The sequence below is a fragment of the Vipera ursinii genome (genome assembly GCF_947247035.1).
Source record: "Vipera ursinii genome assembly, chromosome: 1".
Classification (NCBI taxonomy): Eukaryota; Metazoa; Chordata; class Lepidosauria; order Squamata; family Viperidae; genus Vipera; species Vipera ursinii.
The window spans coordinates 6,824,840-6,848,107 of record NC_139512.1 but is presented as its reverse complement, the minus strand read 5'-3'; the positions used below and the strand labels follow the sequence as shown (position 1 = coordinate 6,848,107).

General features: G+C 41.6%; 2 protein-coding genes across 3 annotated transcripts in view; one reads left to right on the top strand and one right to left on the bottom strand.

Moving 5' to 3' along the window:
* The window catches only part of BORCS8 (BLOC-1 related complex subunit 8), a 23,042-nt gene extending 13,483 nt beyond the window's left edge, over positions 1 to 9,559 (bottom strand). Inside the window, exons 1-2 of the mRNA XM_083379158.1 lie at positions 9,446 to 9,559; positions 8,157 to 8,269 (exon numbers count right to left, since the gene is read on the bottom strand). Of these exons, the coding sequence (XP_083235284.1) occupies positions 8,157 to 8,269; positions 9,446 to 9,482 (150 nt within the window). The 5' untranslated portion in view covers positions 9,483 to 9,559. The remainder of the gene's footprint in view (positions 1 to 8,156; positions 8,270 to 9,445) is intronic.
* On the top strand, positions 9,487 to 23,268 carry RFXANK (regulatory factor X associated ankyrin containing protein). Of its 2 annotated transcripts, XM_083379138.1 has the most exons (10): positions 9,487 to 9,622; positions 11,058 to 11,138; positions 11,510 to 11,691; positions 13,313 to 13,393; positions 14,856 to 14,921; positions 17,095 to 17,195; positions 17,293 to 17,418; positions 19,279 to 19,345; positions 21,209 to 21,289; positions 22,565 to 23,268. In XM_083379138.1, exons 3-10 carry the CDS (start codon positions 11,556 to 11,558, stop codon positions 22,642 to 22,644), a joined length of 738 nt encoding a protein of 245 aa, XP_083235264.1. In that variant the 5' UTR covers positions 9,487 to 9,622; positions 11,058 to 11,138; positions 11,510 to 11,555; the 3' UTR covers positions 22,645 to 23,268. The 2 variants fall into 2 exon arrangements, with proteins under 2 accessions (XP_083235264.1, XP_083235265.1); XM_083379139.1 differs by lacking the exon at positions 21,209 to 21,289 and having other exon boundaries at positions 9,489 to 9,622.

The window sequence follows — 23,268 nt, the reverse complement described above, 5'->3', positions numbered from 1 at the left end:
AGAAAAAAAAGCTAACAGAGCGAGAGAGACCTTGTGGCTTAGAGGCAAATAACACTGCCTCATATGCAATCAGCCCATGGTTCGAATCTCAGAAGGGTATGGCTGGCTGATGACGACTAATGAGTCAGAAATGCATTTCAGTTTCCCTTTAATTCTTTGTTAGTAATTTACACAAATATAGGAATTGTCCGGTGTGACTACTGCCTGTTCGATAGCCTTCAAGATAGGCTGAAAACAGGAAATAAAGATTTGCCCCATGTTTGGGGCCTAGCAAGGTAATCTAAAGAGTTAACATTTGAAACATATCTTCCCTTGCAGAAAAAAAAGCTAACAGAGCGAGAGAGACCTTGTGGCTTAGAGGCAAATAACACTGCCTCATATGCAATCAGCCCATGGTTCGAATCTCAGAAGGGTATGGCTGGCTGATGACGACTAATGAGTCAGAAATGCATTTCAGTTTCCCTTTAATTCTTTGTTAGTAATTTACACAAATATAGGAATTGTCCGGTGTGACTACTGCCTGTTCGATAGCCTTCAAGATAGGCTGAAAACAGGAAATAAAGATTTGCCCCATGTTTGGGGCCTAGCAAGGTAATCTAAAGAGTTAACATTTGAAACATATCTTCCCTTGCAGAAAAAAAAGCTAACAGAGCGAGAGAGACCTTGTGGCTTAGAGGCAAATAACACTGCCTCATATGCAATCAGCCCATGGTTCGAATCTCAGAAGGGTATGGCTGGCTGATGACGACTAATGAGTCAGAAATGCATTTCAGTTTCCCTTTAATTCTTTGTTAGTAATTTACACAAATATAGGAATTGTCTGGTGTGACTACTGCCTGTTCGATAGCCTTCAAGATAGGCTGAAAACAGGAAATAAAGATTTGCCCCATGTTTGGGGCCTAGCAAGGTAATCTAAAGAGTTAACATTTGAAACATATCTTCCCTTGCAGAAAAAAAAGCTAACAGAGCGAGAGAGACCTTGTGGCTTAGAGGCAAATAACACTGCCTCATATGCAATCAGCCCATGGTTCGAATCTCAGAAGGGTATGGCTGGCTGATGACGACTAATGAGTCAGAAATGCATTTCAGTTTCCCTTTAATTCTTTGTTAGTAATTTACACAAATATAGGAATTGTCCGGTGTGACTACTGCCTGTTCGATAGCCTTCAAGATAGGCTGAAAACAGGAAATAAAGATTTGCCCCATGTTTGGGGCCTAGCAAGGTAATCTAAAGAGTTAACATTTGAAACATATCTTCCCTTGCAGAAAAAAAAGCTAACAGAGCGAGAGAGACCTTGTGGCTTAGAGGCAAATAACACTGCCTCATATGCAATCAGCCCATGGTTCGAATCTCAGAAGGGTATGGCTGGCTGATGACGACTAATGAGTCAGAAATGCATTTCAGTTTCCCTTTAATTCTTTGTTAGTAATTTACACAAATATAGGAATTGTCCGGTGTGACTACTGCCTGTTCGATAGCCTTCAAGATAGGCTGAAAACAGGAAATAAAGATTTGCCCCATGTTTGGGGCCTAGCAAGGTAATCTAAAGAGTTAACATTTGAAACATATCTTCCCTTGCAGAAAAAAAAGCTAACAGAGCGAGAGAGACCTTGTGGCTTAGAGGCAAATAACACTGCCTCATATGCAATCAGCCCATGGTTCGAATCTCAGAAGGGTATGGCTGGCTGATGACGACTAATGAGTCAGAAATGCATTTCAGTTTCCCTTTAATTCTTTGTTAGTAATTTACACAAATATAGGAATTGTCCGGTGTGACTACTGCCTGTTCGATAGCCTTCAAGATAGGCTGAAAACAGGAAATAAAGATTTGCCCCATGTTTGGGGCCTAGCAAGGTAATCTAAAGAGTTAACATTTGAAACATATCTTCCCTTGCAGAAAAAAAAGCTAACAGAGCGAGAGAGACCTTGTGGCTTAGAGGCAAATAACACTGCCTCATATGCAATCAGCCCATGGTTCGAATCTCAGAAGGGTATGGCTGGCTGATGACGACTAATGAGTCAGAAATGCATTTCAGTTTCCCTTTAATTCTTTGTTAGTAATTTACACAAATATAGGAATTGTCCGGTGTGACTACTGCCTGTTCGATAGCCTTCAAGATAGGCTGAAAACAGGAAATAAAGATTTGCCCCATGTTTGGGGCCTAGCAAGGTAATCTAAAGAGTTAACATTTGAAACATATCTTCCCTTGCAGAAAAAAAAGCTAACAGAGCGAGAGAGACCTTGTGGCTTAGAGGCAAATAACACTGCCTCATATGCAATCAGCCCATGGTTCGAATCTCAGAAGGGTATGGCTGGCTGATGACGACTAATGAGTCAGAAATGCATTTCAGTTTCCCTTTAATTCTTTGTTAGTAATTTACACAAATATAGGAATTGTCCGGTGTGACTACTGCCTGTTCGATAGCCTTCAAGATAGGCTGAAAACAGGAAATAAAGATTTGCCCCATGTTTGGGGCCTAGCAAGGTAATCTAAAGAGTTAACATTTGAAACATATCTTCCCTTGCAGAAAAAAAAGCTAACAGAGCGAGAGAGACCTTGTGGCTTAGAGGCAAATAACACTGCCTCATATGCAATCAGCCCATGGTTCGAATCTCAGAAGGGTATGGCTGGCTGATGACGACTAATGAGTCAGAAATGCATTTCAGTTTCCCTTTAATTCTTTGTTAGTAATTTACACAAATATAGGAATTGTCCGGTGTGACTACTGCCTGTTCGATAGCCTTCAAGATAGGCTGAAAACAGGAAATAAAGATTTGCCCCATGTTTGGGGCCTAGCAAGGTAATCTAAAGAGTTAACATTTGAAACATATCTTCCCTTGCAGAAAAAAAAGCTAACAGAGCGAGAGAGACCTTGTGGCTTAGAGGCAAATAACACTGCCTCATATGCAATCAGCCCATGGTTCGAATCTCAGAAGGGTATGGCTGGCTGATGACGACTAATGAGTCAGAAATGCATTTCAGTTTCCCTTTAATTCTTTGTTAGTAATTTACACAAATATAGGAATTGTCCGGTGTGACTACTGCCTGTTCGATAGCCTTCAAGATAGGCTGAAAACAGGAAATAAAGATTTGCCCCATGTTTGGGGCCTAGCAAGGTAATCTAAAGAGTTAACATTTGAAACATATCTTCCCTTGCAGAAAAAAAAGCTAACAGAGCGAGAGAGACCTTGTGGCTTAGAGGCAAATAACACTGCCTCATATGCAATCAGCCCATGGTTCGAATCTCAGAAGGGTATGGCTGGCTGATGACGACTAATGAGTCAGAAATGCATTTCAGTTTCCCTTTAATTCTTTGTTAGTAATTTACACAAATATAGGAATTGTCCGGTGTGACTACTGCCTGTTCGATAGCCTTCAAGATAGGCTGAAAACAGGAAATAAAGATTTGCCCCATGTTTGGGGCCTAGCAAGGTAATCTAAAGAGTTAACATTTGAAACATATCTTCCCTTGCAGAAAAAAAAGCTAACAGAGCGAGAGAGACCTTGTGGCTTAGAGGCAAATAACACTGCCTCATATGCAATCAGCCCATGGTTCGAATCTCAGAAGGGTATGGCTGGCTGATGACGACTAATGAGTCAGAAATGCATTTCAGTTTCCCTTTAATTCTTTGTTAGTAATTTACACAAATATAGGAATTGTCCGGTGTGACTACTGCCTGTTCGATAGCCTTCAAGATAGGCTGAAAACAGGAAATAAAGATTTGCCCCATGTTTGGGGCCTAGCAAGGTAATCTAAAGAGTTAACATTTGAAACATATCTTCCCTTGCAGAAAAAAAAGCTAACAGAGCGAGAGAGACCTTGTGGCTTAGAGGCAAATAACACTGCCTCATATGCAATCAGCCCATGGTTCGAATCTCAGAAGGGTATGGCTGGCTGATGACGACTAATGAGTCAGAAATGCATTTCAGTTTCCCTTTAATTCTTTGTTAGTAATTTACACAAATATAGGAATTGTCTGGTGTGACTACTGCCTGTTCGATAGCCTTCAAGATAGGCTGAAAACAGGAAATAAAGATTTGCCCCATGTTTGGGGCCTAGCAAGGTAATCTAAAGAGTTAACATTTGAAACATATCTTCCCTTGCAGAAAAAAAAGCTAACAGAGCGAGAGAGACCTTGTGGCTTAGAGGCAAATAACACTGCCTCATATGCAATCAGCCCATGGTTCGAATCTCAGAAGGGTATGGCTGGCTGATGACGACTAATGAGTCAGAAATGCATTTCAGTTTCCCTTTAATTCTTTGTTAGTAATTTACACAAATATAGGAATTGTCCGGTGTGACTACTGCCTGTTCGATAGCCTTCAAGATAGGCTGAAAACAGGAAATAAAGATTTGCCCCATGTTTGGGGCCTAGCAAGGTAATCTAAAGAGTTAACATTTGAAACATATCTTCCCTTGCAGAAAAAAAAAGCTAACAGAGCGAGAGAGACCTTGTGGCTTAGAGGCAAATAACACTGCCTCATATGCAATCAGCCCATGGTTCGAATCTCAGAAGGGTATGGCTGGCTGATGACGACTAATGAGTCAGAAATGCATTTCAGTTTCCCTTTAATTCTTTGTTAGTAATTTACACAAATATAGGAATTGTCCGGTGTGACTACTGCCTGTTCGATAGCCTTCAAGATAGGCTGAAAACAGGAAATAAAGATTTGCCCCATGTTTGGGGCCTAGCAAGGTAATCTAAAGAGTTAACATTTGAAACATATCTTCCCTTGCAGAAAAAAAAGCTAACAGAGCGAGAGAGACCTTGTGGCTTAGAGGCAAATAACACTGCCTCATATGCAATCAGCCCATGGTTCGAATCTCAGAAGGGTATGGCTGGCTGATGACGACTAATGAGTCAGAAATGCATTTCAGTTTCCCTTTAATTCTTTGTTAGTAATTTACACAAATATAGGAATTGTCCGGTGTGACTACTGCCTGTTCGATAGCCTTCAAGATAGGCTGAAAACAGGAAATAAAGATTTGCCCCATGTTTGGGGCCTAGCAAGGTAATCTAAAGAGTTAACATTTGAAACATATCTTCCCTTGCAGAAAAAAAAGCTAACAGAGCGAGAGAGACCTTGTGGCTTAGAGGCAAATAACACTGCCTCATATGCAATCAGCCCATGGTTCGAATCTCAGAAGGGTATGGCTGGCTGATGACGACTAATGAGTCAGAAATGCATTTCAGTTTCCCTTTAATTCTTTGTTAGTAATTTACACAAATATAGGAATTGTCCGGTGTGACTACTGCCTGTTCGATAGCCTTCAAGATAGGCTGAAAACAGGAAATAAAGATTTGCCCCATGTTTGGGGCCTAGCAAGGTAATCTAAAGAGTTAACATTTGAAACATATCTTCCCTTGCAGAAAAAAAAGCTAACAGAGCGAGAGAGACCTTGTGGCTTAGAGGCAAATAACACTGCCTCATATGCAATCAGCCCATGGTTCGAATCTCAGAAGGGTATGGCTGGCTGATGACGACTAATGAGTCAGAAATGCATTTCAGTTTCCCTTTAATTCTTTGTTAGTAATTTACACAAATATAGGAATTGTCCGGTGTGACTACTGCCTGTTCGATAGCCTTCAAGATAGGCTGAAAACAGGAAATAAAGATTTGCCCCATGTTTGGGGCCTAGCAAGGTAATCTAAAGAGTTAACATTTGAAACATATCTTCCCTTGCAGAAAAAAAAGCTAACAGAGCGAGAGAGACCTTGTGGCTTAGAGGCAAATAACACTGCCTCATATGCAATCAGCCCATGGTTCGAATCTCAGAAGGGTATGGCTGGCTGATGACGACTAATGAGTCAGAAATGCATTTCAGTTTCCCTTTAATTCTTTGTTAGTAATTTACACAAATATAGGAATTGTCCGGTGTGACTACTGCCTGTTCGATAGCCTTCAAGATAGGCTGAAAACAGGAAATAAAGATTTGCCCCATGTTTGGGGCCTAGCAAGGTAATCTAAAGAGTTAACATTTGAAACATATCTTCCCTTGCAGAAAAAAAAGCTAACAGAGCGAGAGAGACCTTGTGGCTTAGAGGCAAATAACACTGCCTCATATGCAATCAGCCCATGGTTCGAATCTCAGAAGGGTATGGCTGGCTGATGACGACTAATGAGTCAGAAATGCATTTCAGTTTCCCTTTAATTCTTTGTTAGTAATTTACACAAATATAGGAATTGTCCGGTGTGACTACTGCCTGTTCGATAGCCTTCAAGATAGGCTGAAAACAGGAAATAAAGATTTGCCCCATGTTTGGGGCCTAGCAAGGTAATCTAAAGAGTTAACATTTGAAACATATCTTCCCTTGCAGAAAAAAAAGCTAACAGAGCGAGAGAGACCTTGTGGCTTAGAGGCAAATAACACTGCCTCATATGCAATCAGCCCATGGTTCGAATCTCAGAAGGGTATGGCTGGCTGATGACGACTAATGAGTCAGAAATGCATTTCAGTTTCCCTTTAATTCTTTGTTAGTAATTTACACACACACATATATATATATATATATATATATATATATATATATATATATATATATATATATATATATATATATATATATATATATACATATACATATATATGTTTTCTGAGGTTTTCGCAGGTGTTTATATACTGTATGGATCTTCGGTCATTCGGGTTTCTTCCTGCGTAGAACTAAAGGTGTAGGTGCAACGTTTCGACGGAATCCCATCCGTCATCATCAGGCTGGAGGCTTCAGCTTCCTTCTTCTGGGAGAAGCATGTGGTAGTGGCTGTTTGTTCCTCTTTTTTTTTAAACTGCCAGAGGGGGTGTGTTCTGTGGGTGGAGGTGTGCTCTGATTGGGTGGGGGATTAAGTGTGTTCTGTTTGGGTGGGAGTGTGTTTTGAATGGTGGGTGTGTTCTGATTGGGTGGGGGTGTGTTTTGAGTGGATGGGCTGGTCTCAGCTGCCAGCCTTAGACCTGAGCTGGTGAGTTGTGCTGCTTTTGTTCGGCTTCGTGTTTGTGGTGGTGCCATGTTTTTATAGTGGGTGTCAGTTTGCTTATTGTGTGGTTTGGAGGGGTTTAAAGTGGCTGATGTTGCAGCTGTAGTTAGGTTTCTGTTTTGTGGTTGTGCCTTGTTATCATTGTGGGTTCGGATTTGCTTTTTGAATGGTTGTGTGGTGGTGATGTCATGTGATGTTATCATGAGTTTGGGTCTGGTATCATTCTTGGTGGTTGGTTGATCCATATATAAACACCCGCGAAAACCTCAGAAAACATATACTGTATATGTATGTGTATATATATATATATATATATATATATATATATATATATATATATATATATATATATATATATATATATCTTCCTTTTATCAGTTTGTGTTTGTTACATTGCTAAGAAGAATGCGGTTAAATGCCTCTATGAGAGAGGGAGCACTAACAGCCTCTTTGAGTCAGTAATTAGGCTGCTCCTGAAAAATAAATTAAGCCAGATTGAAGTAACAAATCACCCTTTCACAACCTATTGGTTGAGTAGTTGTGGATCACTTCAGAATTGTTTGGGGTGCAACTGGTTTTCTTTATGGACTCTGAGCAGTTTGGGAGAAACTCAAAAATATCTTAAGAAGCTGCATATTGGGAAGGAGACAGTGGTAGGATTCAGATATGTGAACAACCAGTTCTCTGTGTGGATGTAACTTTCAGAAGTCCATTCTGGGCCTGGGCAACAAAAAATGAGCTACCGGTTCTGCCAAAGTGGTGCGAACCGACTGAATCCCACCACTGGAAAGGGATAATTCCCTTCTGGATAATTATATTAGGAAAAGCTCTGTCTTCACTTCTTCTCCTCAGGCCTTAAAGACCAGTACTCTTTCATTACAGAAAATGCTCTGGAGACTTCAATTAGCAGATGTGCATTAATATACCTACTTCTCATAGCTGCCTCTGCATTAATCTGATTCTTTGCACACTGAAAATTAACATATCGTGAAAAAATGTCCATTATCCCTTCCCCTAATATATTACATTTCTGCCTATGAGGAATTAAAAAACATGGAGGAATAGTTAAAAATCTGAGCCTTTAAGTCCTGTCTGTAACAGAATAAGTTTATTAGATTACAAGACTATTTCTAAGAATAACACCATATCCATTCTCATTTACAGTTCAGATCACAGCTTACTTTATGTTCAGCCAGTTCTGGGAGAGAGCGCCTGACATGCTCTTGAAGCCGATACAATGCAACAGAAGGTTCATTAGCCAGGACATACATGCTTTCTGTAAATTTGTCTGTCACTATAAGAAAAGAAAGCATATTTTTTTCTCACAGGTTTGCTTCCACAGCAGGAAGGAAAAACGGGTTCATTCAGATAATACATGTCATGATTTCAGGCCAGCAGTGCAAAAAAGGGATGTCTAGGCTTGGATAAAATTTGTAAGTATAAAAACTAACCAGAAGCAAGAAAAAAAGTCAGGGTGGGATGGCAGTCTAAAATATGCAACTGCGAAACACGGGGGCAAACGGAGAGAAATGAAATTGAAAACTGAATAAGAATCCAAGAGGGTGATGGTGGATGTGAATCTTTCATACTTCAGTTGTTGTTATGGTTCATCGCACAGTCGACCAGATGTGTAGACTGGATTTAGCATTTTTATTCATCTATTTAAGTCCTTCCCAAGGACCTGGGATAGGCAGATGTTGATTTTGATGGTGTTAGAGGTATCACTGCATCATGTAACCCGTATTATTATATTTTTAATAAAGGAGAATATTTGTAGCTCAGGGTTGACATGAGGGGTCCTTGGTGCTCTCTGAGCTTGCTTGTTTTCTTGCAGATCTTTCATTACCCAAACTAGGTAATATCAAAAGTACTAGACTGATGATGTTACCTAGTTTGGGTAATGAAATGTCTACAAGAAAACAAGCAAGCTAGGAGAGCACCAAGGACCCCTTATTACATTTTTATCCTGACAACAACTTCTTGGCAACAACACAACAGTTAGCTTGCCATTGTCATTCTCCACTCTCAAGTCAGCCTACTTTTCTGGAATTACTTTGTGGTCTCCTATCCATTCATTAACCAGCTGCAACTGCAGTTAGCTTGTTTGAGACCAGCCCAGGTTGGGTGAGAACGCCTGCACAGAGTCAGATCAGAACAATAAAAATGTAATCACTCAATAGAACCGCCCTGTCCTATTTCTAGCTTGGGAGAAGATGCGTGCTCTATAATGAAACAGAGCCATTTTTTTTCAATATTAAAATAAAAATGATTGGAATTCCACCCGAAAGGTGGAAATTGTCCACGCATGGATCCCACAGGCCAACTCCAGATCTGTGAACAGTTTTACTTTTGCTGCAATAACACCCAAATCTCAACCCAGAGGCGCGGGGAGAGAATAAGCGCCCCTTTCTCCATTCTTCCCCGGACTTATTTTAGTGTAACATAACCCGGAAGTAGCCGTCATTGTTACCCTTTTTCACTTTCAGCTGCATTTCAGCCTCCTCCATGATACCGAACCGAGCCCGACCCGGCGTGAGAAAAAGCGGACTGCAGAGCCGGGGCGGAACTCCAGCCGAACAGCAACTTCCGGAAAGCTGGGTGTATCGTCAGAAACGTACCTGTGTGGAAACACCGCCTGAGGAGAAAGGTTCTTGCTGTTTTTTTTAAAAATCAAAACGGTGCGGAATGTATACCGTTTCTTTCATCCGTCAGGATTTATTCATTTATTGATGCCCGGATTTCCCGTGCCGACGTTCAGGCCTAAAAAGATGACAAGGCTTATGAGGGAGCGTTTCCCTTTCAAAATGAACGGATGTCACCAGTTCCTAAATACTTAATGAAAATACTCTTTTTTTTCCTGTTGTGTTCTCTGAGGCTTTCTCACTAACATGGTCCTTGGATCCTGGAAATAAATCCCGCTGCGGTCAGTGGAATTGGGCCAAGCACAAAAGCCCAGTGCATATTTTTTTTTGTCTTAATTAGGAAAATAGAAAAATATACAATTCCCTGAATGCAGAGCGATCTTCTTCCAGGAATCATGGAATATTCTTCTAAAGATTTAAATTTTTAATGTTTGGTTTGTTTCTTGTACGTTCAGTTTTTGTATTTATTGTTTTTATGCCACATTGGTTTTAGTGCTGTGGTTCTTACATGCTGGTTTCTTATATGCTGTCTGGAGCATTTAGGCTGTTTGCTCATGTTAAGCATGGAAAATTGAAGATTTGTTTATGTTTCGTTCTGTCTTAGCATGACTTAGAAACCCAGCTTGTTTGGTTAGTTTGACATTGGATTAGCCACATCCAGAAAGTGGATTAAAAGCAGCAGCCAAGTTAAACGTGTTGCGTGAATGCAGCCTTTATAGAGACAGTAATTGAACTGTTTTGCAAGGCAAGAAATAGACCTTGAAAGAAGAACATGGGCCAGTACGATCACTTTTATTTAAAATTTGTTAACTGTTTAAATAATGTGTCAGATGGTTTTAGGGAGTTAGTTTTAGTTGAGTTTCCTAAGTCAAAAGAAGAGGAAGAGGAAGAGAAAGATGGAAGGAAGGAAGGGGAAAAAAAGGGCATGGAAAAGAAAGGAAGGAAAGGAGATTTACACAGAGGAAAAATGCAATAATATGTTCATCATTGTTTTGAGATTATTTTTTACTTTCCTTAGCTATTCAAGGGAATCAAGCCAGCCCCGGATATCTTACATTTATTTTTAATAGTTGCATCGCAATCTGAAATATAACAGGGAAGAATTAATTTTTGCTTGATGAATGAGAGTCGAGAGCACATTACTTTGGTTTGGGCTTAGAAACCCATAGAAGGACGGGCCCTTTAAGGCTAAATAGTCAGGAGGAAAGCAGCTCCGCCTCCTCCTGACACATGATAGGCGGAGTGGTCGAGTGGGTGGTCCAAATTCCGTCGGTTCATTCATAAAATTCCGTAAACTCTTAAAGGGCCCGCCAGCCAGGTGCTTTTTGAAAATAACCAGCGCTTCAGATGCATTGTGGGAAGAGAAAGTTAGTTTCATTTTGCATCAGAAGAACGAATGACCTTAAAGGCTGTTTGTTCATGTTTTTTTCCCCATCGAAGCTGGGACTGCGGAGATCATGCTTTGATTATTCGATAATCCATCCTTCTAAACCGGGTTCAAGAAGTTCCAAGAAAAGAAGGGTGAGTTGAGAATGGCGTCTGCAAACCAAAATTCTCCTGCTTAGGTAAATTGCTCCTGTTTGGAATTGCTTCACTGCTTTCTCTTTGGCAATTGCTAATCGGTAGCTGGTCTCTGTGTGATGCCTTCTTTCATCCATTAGGTCAGTGTTTCTCAACCTTGGCAACTTTAAGAGGGCTGGACTTCAACTCCCAGAATTCCCCAGCCAGCCTTGCTGGCTGGGGAATTCTGGGAGCTGAAGTCCAGCCCTCTTAAAGTTGCCAAGGTTGAGAAACATTGCATTAGCTAATTGCATTTCTACCCTACTGGGCATGTTGCCCCCACCATGCGTCGGAGCCTTCCAGTCTCATTCAGTGTATCACTTCACTTTCAGAGTGTCAACAGCCCTGCAGACACAATAACAACACTGCAATACTAAAATGATCCAAGCCACCACCCAGAGGGATCCTGAAGTTTCAGCTAGCGACAGAAAAGATGATGACGACGATGATGATGACGACACAATAATAAACCTGCAATTGTTTCCATATTCAGAAGCTGGGGATGATTTAAATGGTACATTCACAAGGCTCAAGTCTGAATGGGGGGAGTTCTGGGGGTGGGGGAAAGATTACATACGATGGGATATCCGTGGCAGAATTCAGCTTCTAAAAATCTCTGCTTTTTTCAGAAGATAAATGGAAGTTTTTCTTCTGATACAGGTAGTCCTCGACTTACAACCACAACTGAGCCCAACATTTCTGTCGCTGAACGAAACAGTTGTTAAGTGAATTTTGTCCCATTTTATAGTGGTTAAGTGAATCACTGCAGTTAGTAACACGGTTGTTAAAAGAATCTGGCTTCCCAATTGACTGCTTGTCGCAAAAGGGGATCACATGATTCTGAGACACTGCAGCCATCATAAATATGAGTCAGTTGGCAAACAACCAAATTCTGATCACATAATGATGGTGTCAGGGTAATGATTTAAAAGCTAACCAGCTGATGTAATGTAAGATGTGATGAGGGGAATGACTCAGCAAGGTCTGTGTCTATTTAAGAGCAAGCGGGGTCTGTGTCTCTTTAAGAGCTATGTATAAAAGGGAAGGCTCCGCAGATGTGTGCTCTCTATTCCGTTTTCTTGCTGTAACTGCTGTGTGTTGGATCCAGCTGTATTATCACATGTATGTATATTGTTCCTGATATTATAGATAGTGTAAGATAAACCACCATTTAATATAGACCACTGTTTACTGTGTTTACTCCTGAGTTATCTCAGCGCAATAAGACTGTCCATGCTCTGACAGATGGGGATGCTGCAACAGTTATAAGTGTGAAAAACAGTCATAGGTCACTTTGTTTGGTGTTGTTGTAACATCTAACAGTCACTAAGTGAATGTTTGTTAAGTCGAGGAATACCTGTATCCAAGTTAAGTTAGGAATTATGGAGCTGCTGAGTAGTGGAATGTTGTGTCTTTAATTTAAACTGCAGTCCTCTGCTCACTGAAAAATAAACCTCATTTAATTCAATAGGATAGAGCAGGGGCGTCAAACTGCTGGCCCGTGGGCCAGACGCGTCATCAGGAAATCATGCCCACCCCATTGCCGGCAATGGAGAAAAAGCTCCAATACGTTGTGTGACATCACGTTTGACATGTCTGGGATAGAGTTTATAATTCTTGAGAGTGGTTGAGTGCCTTGCATAAATGTAATGAGAAAAGATGCAAATTTCACTCGGATGGAAAGTTTCTGTGCTCTGCCTTCGGCCAAAAGATCACAGAACAGTTAATTTGTTGAATCTTCTTTAACCCATGGAATAAATGTGTCCAGTTTGAATTCTACAAAAGATTGGTGGACATAACTGGAAAAAAAGCTAGTTCTTAACAAAAATGGCATTAATTTAATACCTTTTCTTTCTCCTACAGGTCATTGCCTTAGAGTAGCAGTCTGGTCAATAAAAGTCAAGATGGCTGCCACGATAGCATGACTGCCACATAGACAAAGCTTCAGTTGCTCTGTGGTAGCCATTTTGACTTTTTTGACCACACCCTGTGGATACTCCTGCCTTAGAGTGTATCTTGGGTGAACTCAGCTGGGGTTCTAAAGCAAGGCTACCACTTAGCAAGCCCCATGTGAATCTCGCTAATTGTGGACAAGTCAATAAACTGAAGATTCTCTCTTATTTCTCAAAATGCAGATGGGATTCTGAAGCGTTCCAGCACCCTGACTAACCGTCAACGTGGCAATGAAGTCTCTGCCTTGCCAGCTACCTTGGATAGTGAGTTTTTTCTGTGTCATAAGAGAAAGCCCTTTTATATTATGTGATTCCAGCATATTGAGCTGCCAAAATTAAGCACAGAGAGAGGAAACCCTGTTGGAGTAGAAGACTAAAAGGCAAAAGGCATTCAAATATTATTTTAAATATTTTACCTGAGAAACAATGGAAGAAATTGTATTTATTTATTACAAACTTTACAGCTTTGTAGTTGTTCATAATCCTCAGGGCAGTTCACAGTTCATGCAAGTACTTATATATAAAGCAACACAGCTCGTTAACATGAAGCTCCAAAATCATAGAACGTAAGGGATGGAAGGGATCTTGGAGATAATCTAGTCCAGGGGTAGGCAACCTTGGCTCTTTTATGACTCCTGGACTTCAACTCCCAGAATTCCTGAGCCAGCATAGCTGACTCAGGAATTCTGGGAGTTGAAGTCCACGAGTCATAAAAGAGCCCAGGTTGCCTACCCCTGATCTAGTCCAACCCTTTGTCAGTGCAGGATTCACTGCAGTCACTCTAACTCACAGGTGTCAAACTCGCCATGTCACGTGACGTGTCACAACATATCGTGACTTTTTTTGCATTGCTGGAGCTGGGGTGGGTGCGGCCTCCGTATGATGCAACCAGCCTGCGGGCCGGCAGTTTGACACCCCTGCTCTGACTGAAGAAATTCAAAAATGAAAGAGTGACATTTAGAACATATTTTTTCACTTTAAGTTGCAGTGTACAGTTGTATTTTGTATTTTGTTTCTATTAAAAAAATAGTTCCTTGGAAGAAAGAAAATTTTTTTTTTGCCCCCTTGTTCTGAAAATTTGCTCGGCTTGTGCCAGCATCTGATTCCTTGAATTGATTAACCAGTTCAAATATGGGTGAATCAAGCTGGGCCAATTCAGTTGTTTTTTTTTGAACATTCACTTTAATGGTTTAAATCAGGTCTGATTTAGAGATTAGGGTCAAATCAATTTATGTGGATTGATTTGCATGTTGCAAAAGAAATGGAACTAATTTGTACTCCCTGAATAAAATACATGCTGTACGAGGCCCTGGATGAAAAATTCAGTTTCCTTATAATCTAGCTTTAATGTTCATTGTTCTTTAAGTCAAGTTTCTGTCCCATGGGTTTGACAAGATAATGTGTGTTTTGCTAAAAGGATGAATAAGATTTCTACAAGTTTAAAAACACTTAGCTCTTTCATCACCACTGAAATCACTATAAAATTGCACAATATTTTTTTTCAGTTTAGCAACTCTATACCTCAATAAATCTGAAATGTGCTAGATTAGGGGTCTTCAAACTTCAAGTCATAAAAGGGCCAAGTTTGAAGACCCCTGTGCTAGATTGTTAAAAAGATATTCAAAGTTGCATTATATGGAACAGTTCACTCATATGTATTAACTTATTAACATTTTAAACCACCCTTGAGCTGTCTTGATCATTGTCTTCTCTTTTGATTTCTCAGCTCTGTCCATTCACCAGCTTGCAGCTCAGGGTGAACTGATTTTGTTAAAGGAAAGCCTCCGAAAAGGTAAATTGTGAAATTTCTCAGTTTCTCACTCTTCTGCTAGAGAGTCTTAGTCTGAGCAACTTTAAGAATTGTGGACTTTGGCTGGGGAATTCTGGGAATTGAAGTCCACACCTCTTAATGTTTCTCTGTTTGCAAAAAGCTGTGCTAGAGCAGTGTTGTTATTTGTCCGAGTTACATTTGCCGTATTAAAAATTAAAAATGCATTTGCCGCTGCTACAGTCTCATGCTTGATTGGTGGGATTTTAATGTTTTATCATTTTTCAACATAGGCCGGCAAATAATTTTGACTTTGAGGACTTCTGAGAGAGTCTTTTGGAAACCTCCAGCAGTTCTAGGGCCATACTTTTAAGAAGCACCGTGCTAGATGAATACAGCCTGGAGATTGTTCACTCAGTAATAGCTTTATGTTCAAAAGATTTCAGCAGTGATCGGAATGACAGATGTCTTCAAAACATCCTTCCACCTTTGACTTCTGTCCACTGGGTGACCTAATGTAACCTACCTCACAGGATTGTTGTTAGAGGCAGATGGAATGGATCCATTGTTCTGATTTTTACTGAAGGAAATTTATTTATTTATTTATTTATTAAACTTATATACCGCCCTTCTCCCGTAGGACTCAGGGCGGTTCACAAGGTTTTTTTAAAAATAATACAACAAATTACAAAAATTAAAAACAATTAAAATGATTACATTAACGTTGAATAAATAAAATCCCAATTAGAATCCAATTAAAACCCCAATTAATACTCTCAGTCCAGGCCAGAGAGCTCAAAGAGCCAGGTCTTCAGGTCCCGGCGGAATGAGCGGAGGTCAGGGGCAGTCCTAAGCTCTACAGGCAGCTGGTTCCAAAGGGCAGGCGCACCCACAGAGAAGGCCCTCCCCCTGGGTATTGTCCGCCAGCATTGCAAAAGATGGCAATGAGACCAGATTGGGGCTGTGCAGTTTTTTGGGGTTAGAGGTTTGGCTGGAATTTTCAGAGTGGGAGCAGATCCACAAAATGGCGACTCTTGAGAGGCTTGCCCATTTCTAAAATGGCTGTCATGCTGGACACAGTCACAGTCTTGATCAGGATGTAGAAGTAGCCCTGTACAATATTAGCTACCCTTTCAGTGGCATTTGTGTGTGGGTCACTGATCCATTCCTAGAAATAAAAGTGATGCTATGGCTGGTTCCTTGCTCTGCACTCTGCCAGCCTCTTCTGCAGGTAGTACTCGACTTACAACCATTCATTTAGCGACCATTCAAAGTTACAATGACATTGAACAAAGTGACAAACAGCCGGTCCTCACATTTACAACCATTGCAGCAGCCTCATGGTCATGTGATCAAAATGCCTCCAGAAGCTGTGAATGCTCCAACACTGAAAGTTTTTAAGAAGAGACTGGACAGCCGTTTGTCTGAAATGGTATAGGGTTTCCTGCCTGAGCAGGGGGTTGGATTAGATGACCTCCAAGATCCCTTCCAACTTTGTTGTTGTTGTTGTTGTTGTTATTATTTCGGCACTTTAACCGGCATGTATTTAGAACAGTTACAGTGTCCCGGGATCATGTGATCACCATTTGCAACCTTCCCAGCTGGCTTCAGACAAGCAAAGTCAATGGGGAAAGCTGGATTTGCTTAATGATCTTGTGGTTCACTTAACAACTGCAGTGATTCATTTAACCACCATGGCCAAATAAAGTTGTAGAATTGGGGGTGACTCACTGCCTTGCGTAAACAAGAGAAATTCCAGCCTCAGTTTTGGTCTAAGTCAGGGATAGGCAACCTTGGCTCTTTTATGACTCGTGGACTTGTAACTCCCAGAATTCCTGAGCCAGCATGGCTCAGCTTGGAAACCTCTCCCTTTTCCCTCAGCATGGCTGGCTCAGGAATTCTGGGAGTTGAAGTCCACGAGTCAAAAAAGAGCCAAGGTTGCCTACCCCTGGTCTAAGTCAAGGACTACCTGTATATTACTAATTTTTAATGGAAAGAATATTTAAAATCGGAGCGGGAGGAAGTGTGATGGGCAACCAAGGGAGGATTAGAAAGCGGGCTGCTTCCCCCATGAATGATCGCATGGGGCTGTCGAAGGGCCTCTAAACCCCTTACAAGCTGCTCCTCCAAAACCTTCAGGGAGGGAGGTCCTTTTGATTTCAATCAAGCCTTACTGCCCACTTCATCCTTCTTGCAGGTGAGAACCTGCTGAACAAGCCCGACGAGCGAGGATTCACCCCTCTGATGTGGGCCTCAGCTTTCGGAGAGATTGAAACCGTCCGCAGCATGCTAGAATGGGTACGAAAGCTTGCCCGGAGACAACGGCCTTAGAAAACCAACATTTCTGGCAGGGTAGTTGTGAGCGATCTCTAAATCTTTCTCTTACTCTCTGTAGGGCGCAGATCCCCATGTCCTTGCTAAGGAGCGAGAGAGTGCCTTGTCCCTTGCCAGCACAGGAGGATACACAGGCATTGTCACCTTGCTGTTGGAGAAGGCTGTGGACATCAACACCTATGACTGGGTAACTGTCTGTGACACTGAGGGAGGAGAGATGAAGTGGTTCAGTAAGATAGAATGATTGACGGGGTCAAAAGCCACGGAGAGATCCTATAGGATCAGCTTTGCTCGATCCAACCATTTATGGTTTGGGTACTTTCTCCAGGTCTGAACCTGGATGGAAGAACGTTGAGATAATCTGCTTCCTCTTTGGTTCTTCATAATTGCAAGCCCACCATCTTTTCAACAACCTTCTCTAAAATGGGGAGATTGGAGACAGGATGGTGGTGATCTAAATATCCACCTCTGTCTCTTTCTCTTGGGGGATTAAGTGGGCAACAGTTTGGACACCGTCCCAGAGTATGAATGCATTTGGGGGTCAACATAACGCAATTGATGGAGGTTTGTAAATTAACTCAGAATTGCCGTGATGTTATTTTGGATTAAAACTGCCCTTTTCTAGCCCCAATCAAGACACATTCCTTAAATGGACCTGATCAGGTGAGTTGTATGAACCCGACCTGCTTTTTTCCAACCCCCTAAAGTCCAAAAGGGCTGAACATTCAGTCTCTTATATTCTTGTTTTGTTGATTATTTTGATTATAGTTGACCTTTCTCCCCAAAAGGCATAATGTCATAACGTCATAACGTCATAAGCAGGCATATACATAGAATGAAGGCTACTGCTAAGATTGTAAAGCCGCCCTGAGTCTTCGGAGAAGGGCGGGATATAAATGGAATTAAAATTAAAATTAAAAATTAAAATCATCACTACAGTCCTGCAAGATAAGACTTAAGAAGCTATAACTGAAGTCAGATTTGTGGCTGAAAGGGCTTATGAATACAACTCAACTTTAAAATTTGAATCTTGCCTTTTTCGGCCCTGTTACCTTCTGTAGAGGCCCCATTGTTCCATTAAGCCATGCTGGCTGGGGATTATGGGAGCTGTTCTAGAACCTCTGGAGCACACCAGGTTAAGAAGCTACGGGCAGGTGCACTCTGCCCCTTTGATAAAAAGGGATTTAGAAAGGAGAGGGACCTGTGATTTACAACTTAGAGTTGTGTTGCTCAACCTTGGGAATTTTAAGAAGCACCAGAAGGCAAGACAAGAAGTAATGGATGGAAAATAAATCAAGCAGCCTAGAACTAAGGAGAAATTTCTTAATGGTGAGAACAATTAACCAGTGGAATCGCTTGTATTCAGAAGTTGTGAGTGCCGCATCACTGGAGGCTTTTAAGAAGAGATTAGACAGCCATTTCTCTGAAATGGTATAAGACAGGGGTCTTCAAACTTGGCCCTTTTATGACTTGTGGACTTCAGCTCCCAGAATTCCTCTGCCTGGCTGAGGAATTCTGGGAGTTGAAGTCCACAAGTCATAAAAGGGCCAAGTTTGAAGACCCCTGGTATAAGATCTCCTGCTTGAGCAAGCAGTTGGACTAGAAGACCCCCAAGGTCCTTTCCAACCCTGTTTTTCTATGATTTTAAGATGCGTGGACTTCAATTTCCAGAATGGCTGGCTGGAGAATTCTGGGAATTGAAGTCCACTCATCTTAAAATTCCCAAGGTTGAGAAACACTCCCTTAGAGTTTGGGAGATGAGATGATGGACCGGGGGATGGGAGAACAACTACCTTGGCTGCAAGAGCGGGGTTCTGTTCACCCTAATAACTCCAGACCTCTCTGTTTCCCTAACCAGCATGATTAAAAGTTCCACTAGATGCATTGAACGTTGACCTCATTGAAATGGGAGGTCAAGGGTGAGGACTGGTGGGCTAGAAACTTCCCTGAGGCAAAAGTTACACCAACCTTCTCACAACCACTCCCCCTTCAAATAAAAAAAAAAATCAAGAGAACGGTGGGTTAACTTTACTAACCATCTTTACAGAATGGTGGGACTCCACTGCTTTATGCTGTACGGGGCAATCACGCGAAGTGCGTTGAGGCCTTGCTAGGTAAGTCAAACATACCTGTTACGCTTGATCTTCTAATCCTCCATGCCAGAATATTTTTTTCAATAGAGGTTTTTTTTTTTTAAAAAAAAGGCAGCCTTTGGGTGGCTTTTAAATTATTTTGAGTTTTACGTGTTTTGCTTTTCATGTAAGCTACAGATTATAAAACATTGACTGAATTCCATCCAAAATGGTAGGTCACTGGAGTTTCGGTTTGGGGCAGTCGCTCCCGTCAATATTTTATGGCCCAGTCAGGAGGAATTCTGGCAGATAATAATAGTAACAATAGGAGCCTTGGTGCAATCCCAAAAACATCTGGAGCACCACTTGAACGCCCCTGGCATTGACAAAATCACCATGAGTCAATTGCAAAAAGCAGCTTGACGTGGAACAGCTTCCATCCTCTGATGATGCCTTTAACGCCATCAAAGAACATCTGCCTGTCCCAGATTCTTAGGAAGGAGTTGGGTGAAATAAAAGGCCAAATCCAGCCTAAACATCTGGCTAACTATGCAACCATTATAATAATAATACAGGTAGTCCTTGACTTAAAACAGTTCATTTAGTGACCATTCGCAGTTAAAAGATGGACAGTGATTAATATTTATATGTATTTATATATAAGGGTGTAGGTATATGCATATGTATATAGCATTTTTATATGTGTGTTATGTATGTGTACACAGGCAACAGAATTTCATTTTTAATGTGTGCCAGTGTGCCCACAGTAAAAAAAATGTCAATAAAGGTTTGTTGTGATTCAGGGTCAGCCTGTGGGTTCGGCAGTTGGGTCGGACGACTCAGAGGAGGAGGGGGGTGTTGAAGACCTTGCTGAGGGGGTTGAAGATCTTGCTGATGATAGCCCTCAGGCAGGCCCCTCCCACTTGGTCACCACGGAGACCCAGCTGTGTGAGCCTGACAGTGTGGATGAAGATGACCCACAGCTGGCCCTGTTCAAGGACGCCCGAGTAAACAGGAAGGCTGTGGGGCTTCTCGGAAGGAGGCAGAGAGAGGCCACGCCCTGAACTCTTTATAAAGGGACTGTGTGGGGAGGGCTGGTTTGCTGAAAGCAACCGCTCAGATAGTGTTTCAAAGCTCCTGTATTTTGGTTCGTGTCTTGTTTGTTTTTTGTAGTAATAAATTTGGCAGACGTCATTCCAGCCTCTTGCCGTTTATAAAGGGGTTGCCTTTTCTGCAGGGCCGGTAGCAGGCTGGTACAGAACAAGGTTATCCTATCCTATCCTATCCTATCCTATCCTATCCTATCCTATCCTATCCTATCCTATCCTAGCACTGAAAAAAGGGACATACGACTGTTTTTCACACTTATGACCTTTGCAGCATCCCCACGGTCATCTGATCAAAATTCAGACGCTTGGCGACTGACTCATATTTATTACGGTTGCAGTGTCCCGGGGTCATGTGATTCCCTTTTGTGACCTGACAAGCAAAATCAATGGGGAAGCCAGATTCACTTAACAATCGTGTTAACTAACTTAACAACTGTAGTTTTATTCACTTAACAACTGTGACAAGAAAGGTTGCAAATGAGACCAAATTCACTTAACAAAATTCATTTCTCGCTTAGCAACAGAAATTTTTGGGCTCAATTGTGGTCATAAGTCAAGGACTACCTGTATCTGGGATCCCGCAAGTCACCCTTCTCTGCAGTAATGGAAGCAGATTTCAGCCCATTTAAGTCTCAGCTGCATTGTTTTTTCCTAGTCTTTTACGTTGCCACAAAGTTCCTCCCAATTTGACTGCAGTGAAATCCACAATCTATTATGATGTAGTTATTCATTGTAATTATTTGCTACGATGACATGGGGACTCGTAACCCACCCAGTTTTTGCTGTGTATTCTCAGCCCGCGGTGCAGACCTTACCACTGAGGCTGATTCTGGCTATACTCCAATGGACCTTGCAGTGGCTTTGGGTCACAAAAAAGGCAAGTGGGGAGGGGAGGGAATTCTTTCATAGCAGCCCCACCTTCCCAGACAGAGGCAAAGCAAGCCAGTGTGTCTCTCAGCAGATTTATTGTATAGCACAGAGGTCTTTAAACATGGCCCTTTGATGACTCTCATGGGGATATCTCAGATGTTGAAGGAGCCTGGAAGTGGGTATTACCTACCCAGTCTCCCCATATTGTGGAATGTTGTGCATTCAGTTATAGATATAACTATTTCTTGACTTACGATTGGTCACTTAGTGACCATTCAAAGTTATGATGGCCCAGTCACATGATTGCATCTTGGGTACTCAGCAACTGGTCCACTTTTATGGCAGTTTGCAGTGTCCCATGGTTATACTACTTATAAGTGATATGTGCTTAAAGCTCAAGGCATTGTTACAGACCCTGCACACCCACTTTACAGTCTGTTTCTGCTGCTCCCCTCTGGGAGGAGGTTTCGAAGTATTTATAGCAGAACTACTAGATCCGTCTTGTAAATTCGCAGGATTGTTTTTTTTTCTCGCCATGCATATATATACATTGAACCTAGACTGTGATGCTTCTCTGTGTTATATATGTATGTGGGTATATGCATAGTGGTTGTCCTTTAAGATCTAAATGGAACGAAATTTCATTTTAACGTATGCTGATTAGTGTACATTTAAAATGACAGTAAAGTTCTATTCTATTCTTCTCGTGATTTATGGGGGTTTTTTTGCTGGAAGTTTGCTTTACTTTCTATTTCTGGGCAAAAATGCCCATTGGGAAAATGGATTCATTAATGGCACTGTTTGCATAATGACTACTGCTGAAAAAAGGTTGTAAAATTGGACAATCCTCCATGACATATGGCAATAATTCCAGGCTCAACTATGGTCATAAATTGTGGATTATTATCTGTTGTGCCAGCCTGCAAGCAATAGGCATCAACTGAAGCCCTGTTACCTGACTCAAATCCAGTGAAAAGCTTCATTTGTTTTCGGACCAGAGTGCGATGTAGCATGTTATATGGATCCGCTTTCTGTCGCTCTCCTTCTAAGCTAGTTCTCAGGTTTTGTGGATATTCTGTTCTGTGTTACAGCAGGGGTCTTCAAACCTGGCCCCTTTATGACTTGTGGACTTCAACTCCCAGAATTCCTCAGCCAGGCACGCGTGCCTGGCTGAGGAATTCTGGGAGTTGAAGTCCACAAGTCATAAAAGGGCCCAAGTTTGAAGACCCCTGATAATAAATAATATTTTTCCAAACAATAAAAATTCTTCTTTGCTTTCCAGTCCAGCAAGTGATTGAAAAACACGTTCTCAAGTTATTGCGGAACAAGGAAAGAGATGAAAAGGACCTCGAATTGGAATGACGAGCGTCTTGTTTTTTTTCTCCCGAATCAAGGAAGTGGGTGGAAGAGTCTTTGAGACGGGCACCTTCTATGCCAGCCTGCAGAGATGGTGCAGAACCGGGCATTTTCAGACAACAGGGTACAGAAAGAAGCACCTGAGTTTTTCCAGAAGAAACTCTGCCTTCTTGAACAGTGGCTTACAGGATCCCCCAACGACTTGGAACTGACTTTCTTCTCAAGGAATTGCTAATTTACCTCTCCTGCAGATTGGTGGACATTTCTCCTGAATGTCAAACCATAAATTGGGGAGGGGGTGGGAAACTGTGTCGAGCAGACCTTCCTTTAAGTCAGGAGTCTCCAAACTTGGCAACTGTGGGCTTCAACTCCCAAAATTCCTCAGCCAGCGTAGTTAAGCTGAGGAATTCTGGGAGTTGAAGTCCATAAGTCTTAAAAAGTTGCCAGGTTTGGAGACACCCCCCCCCTGCTTTTAAGTTGTAAAAACTTATTTGGCTCTGGATGTCTGCAGAAGAAAGCAACGTGCCGTTTCCTCAGTTGCTGGGGGTGAATCAGGGTTGGGTCAAAGGAAGCTGACCAAAAAAACTTTCACAAGACTGAAGAGAATATTTTTGTTTAACAGAAATATAT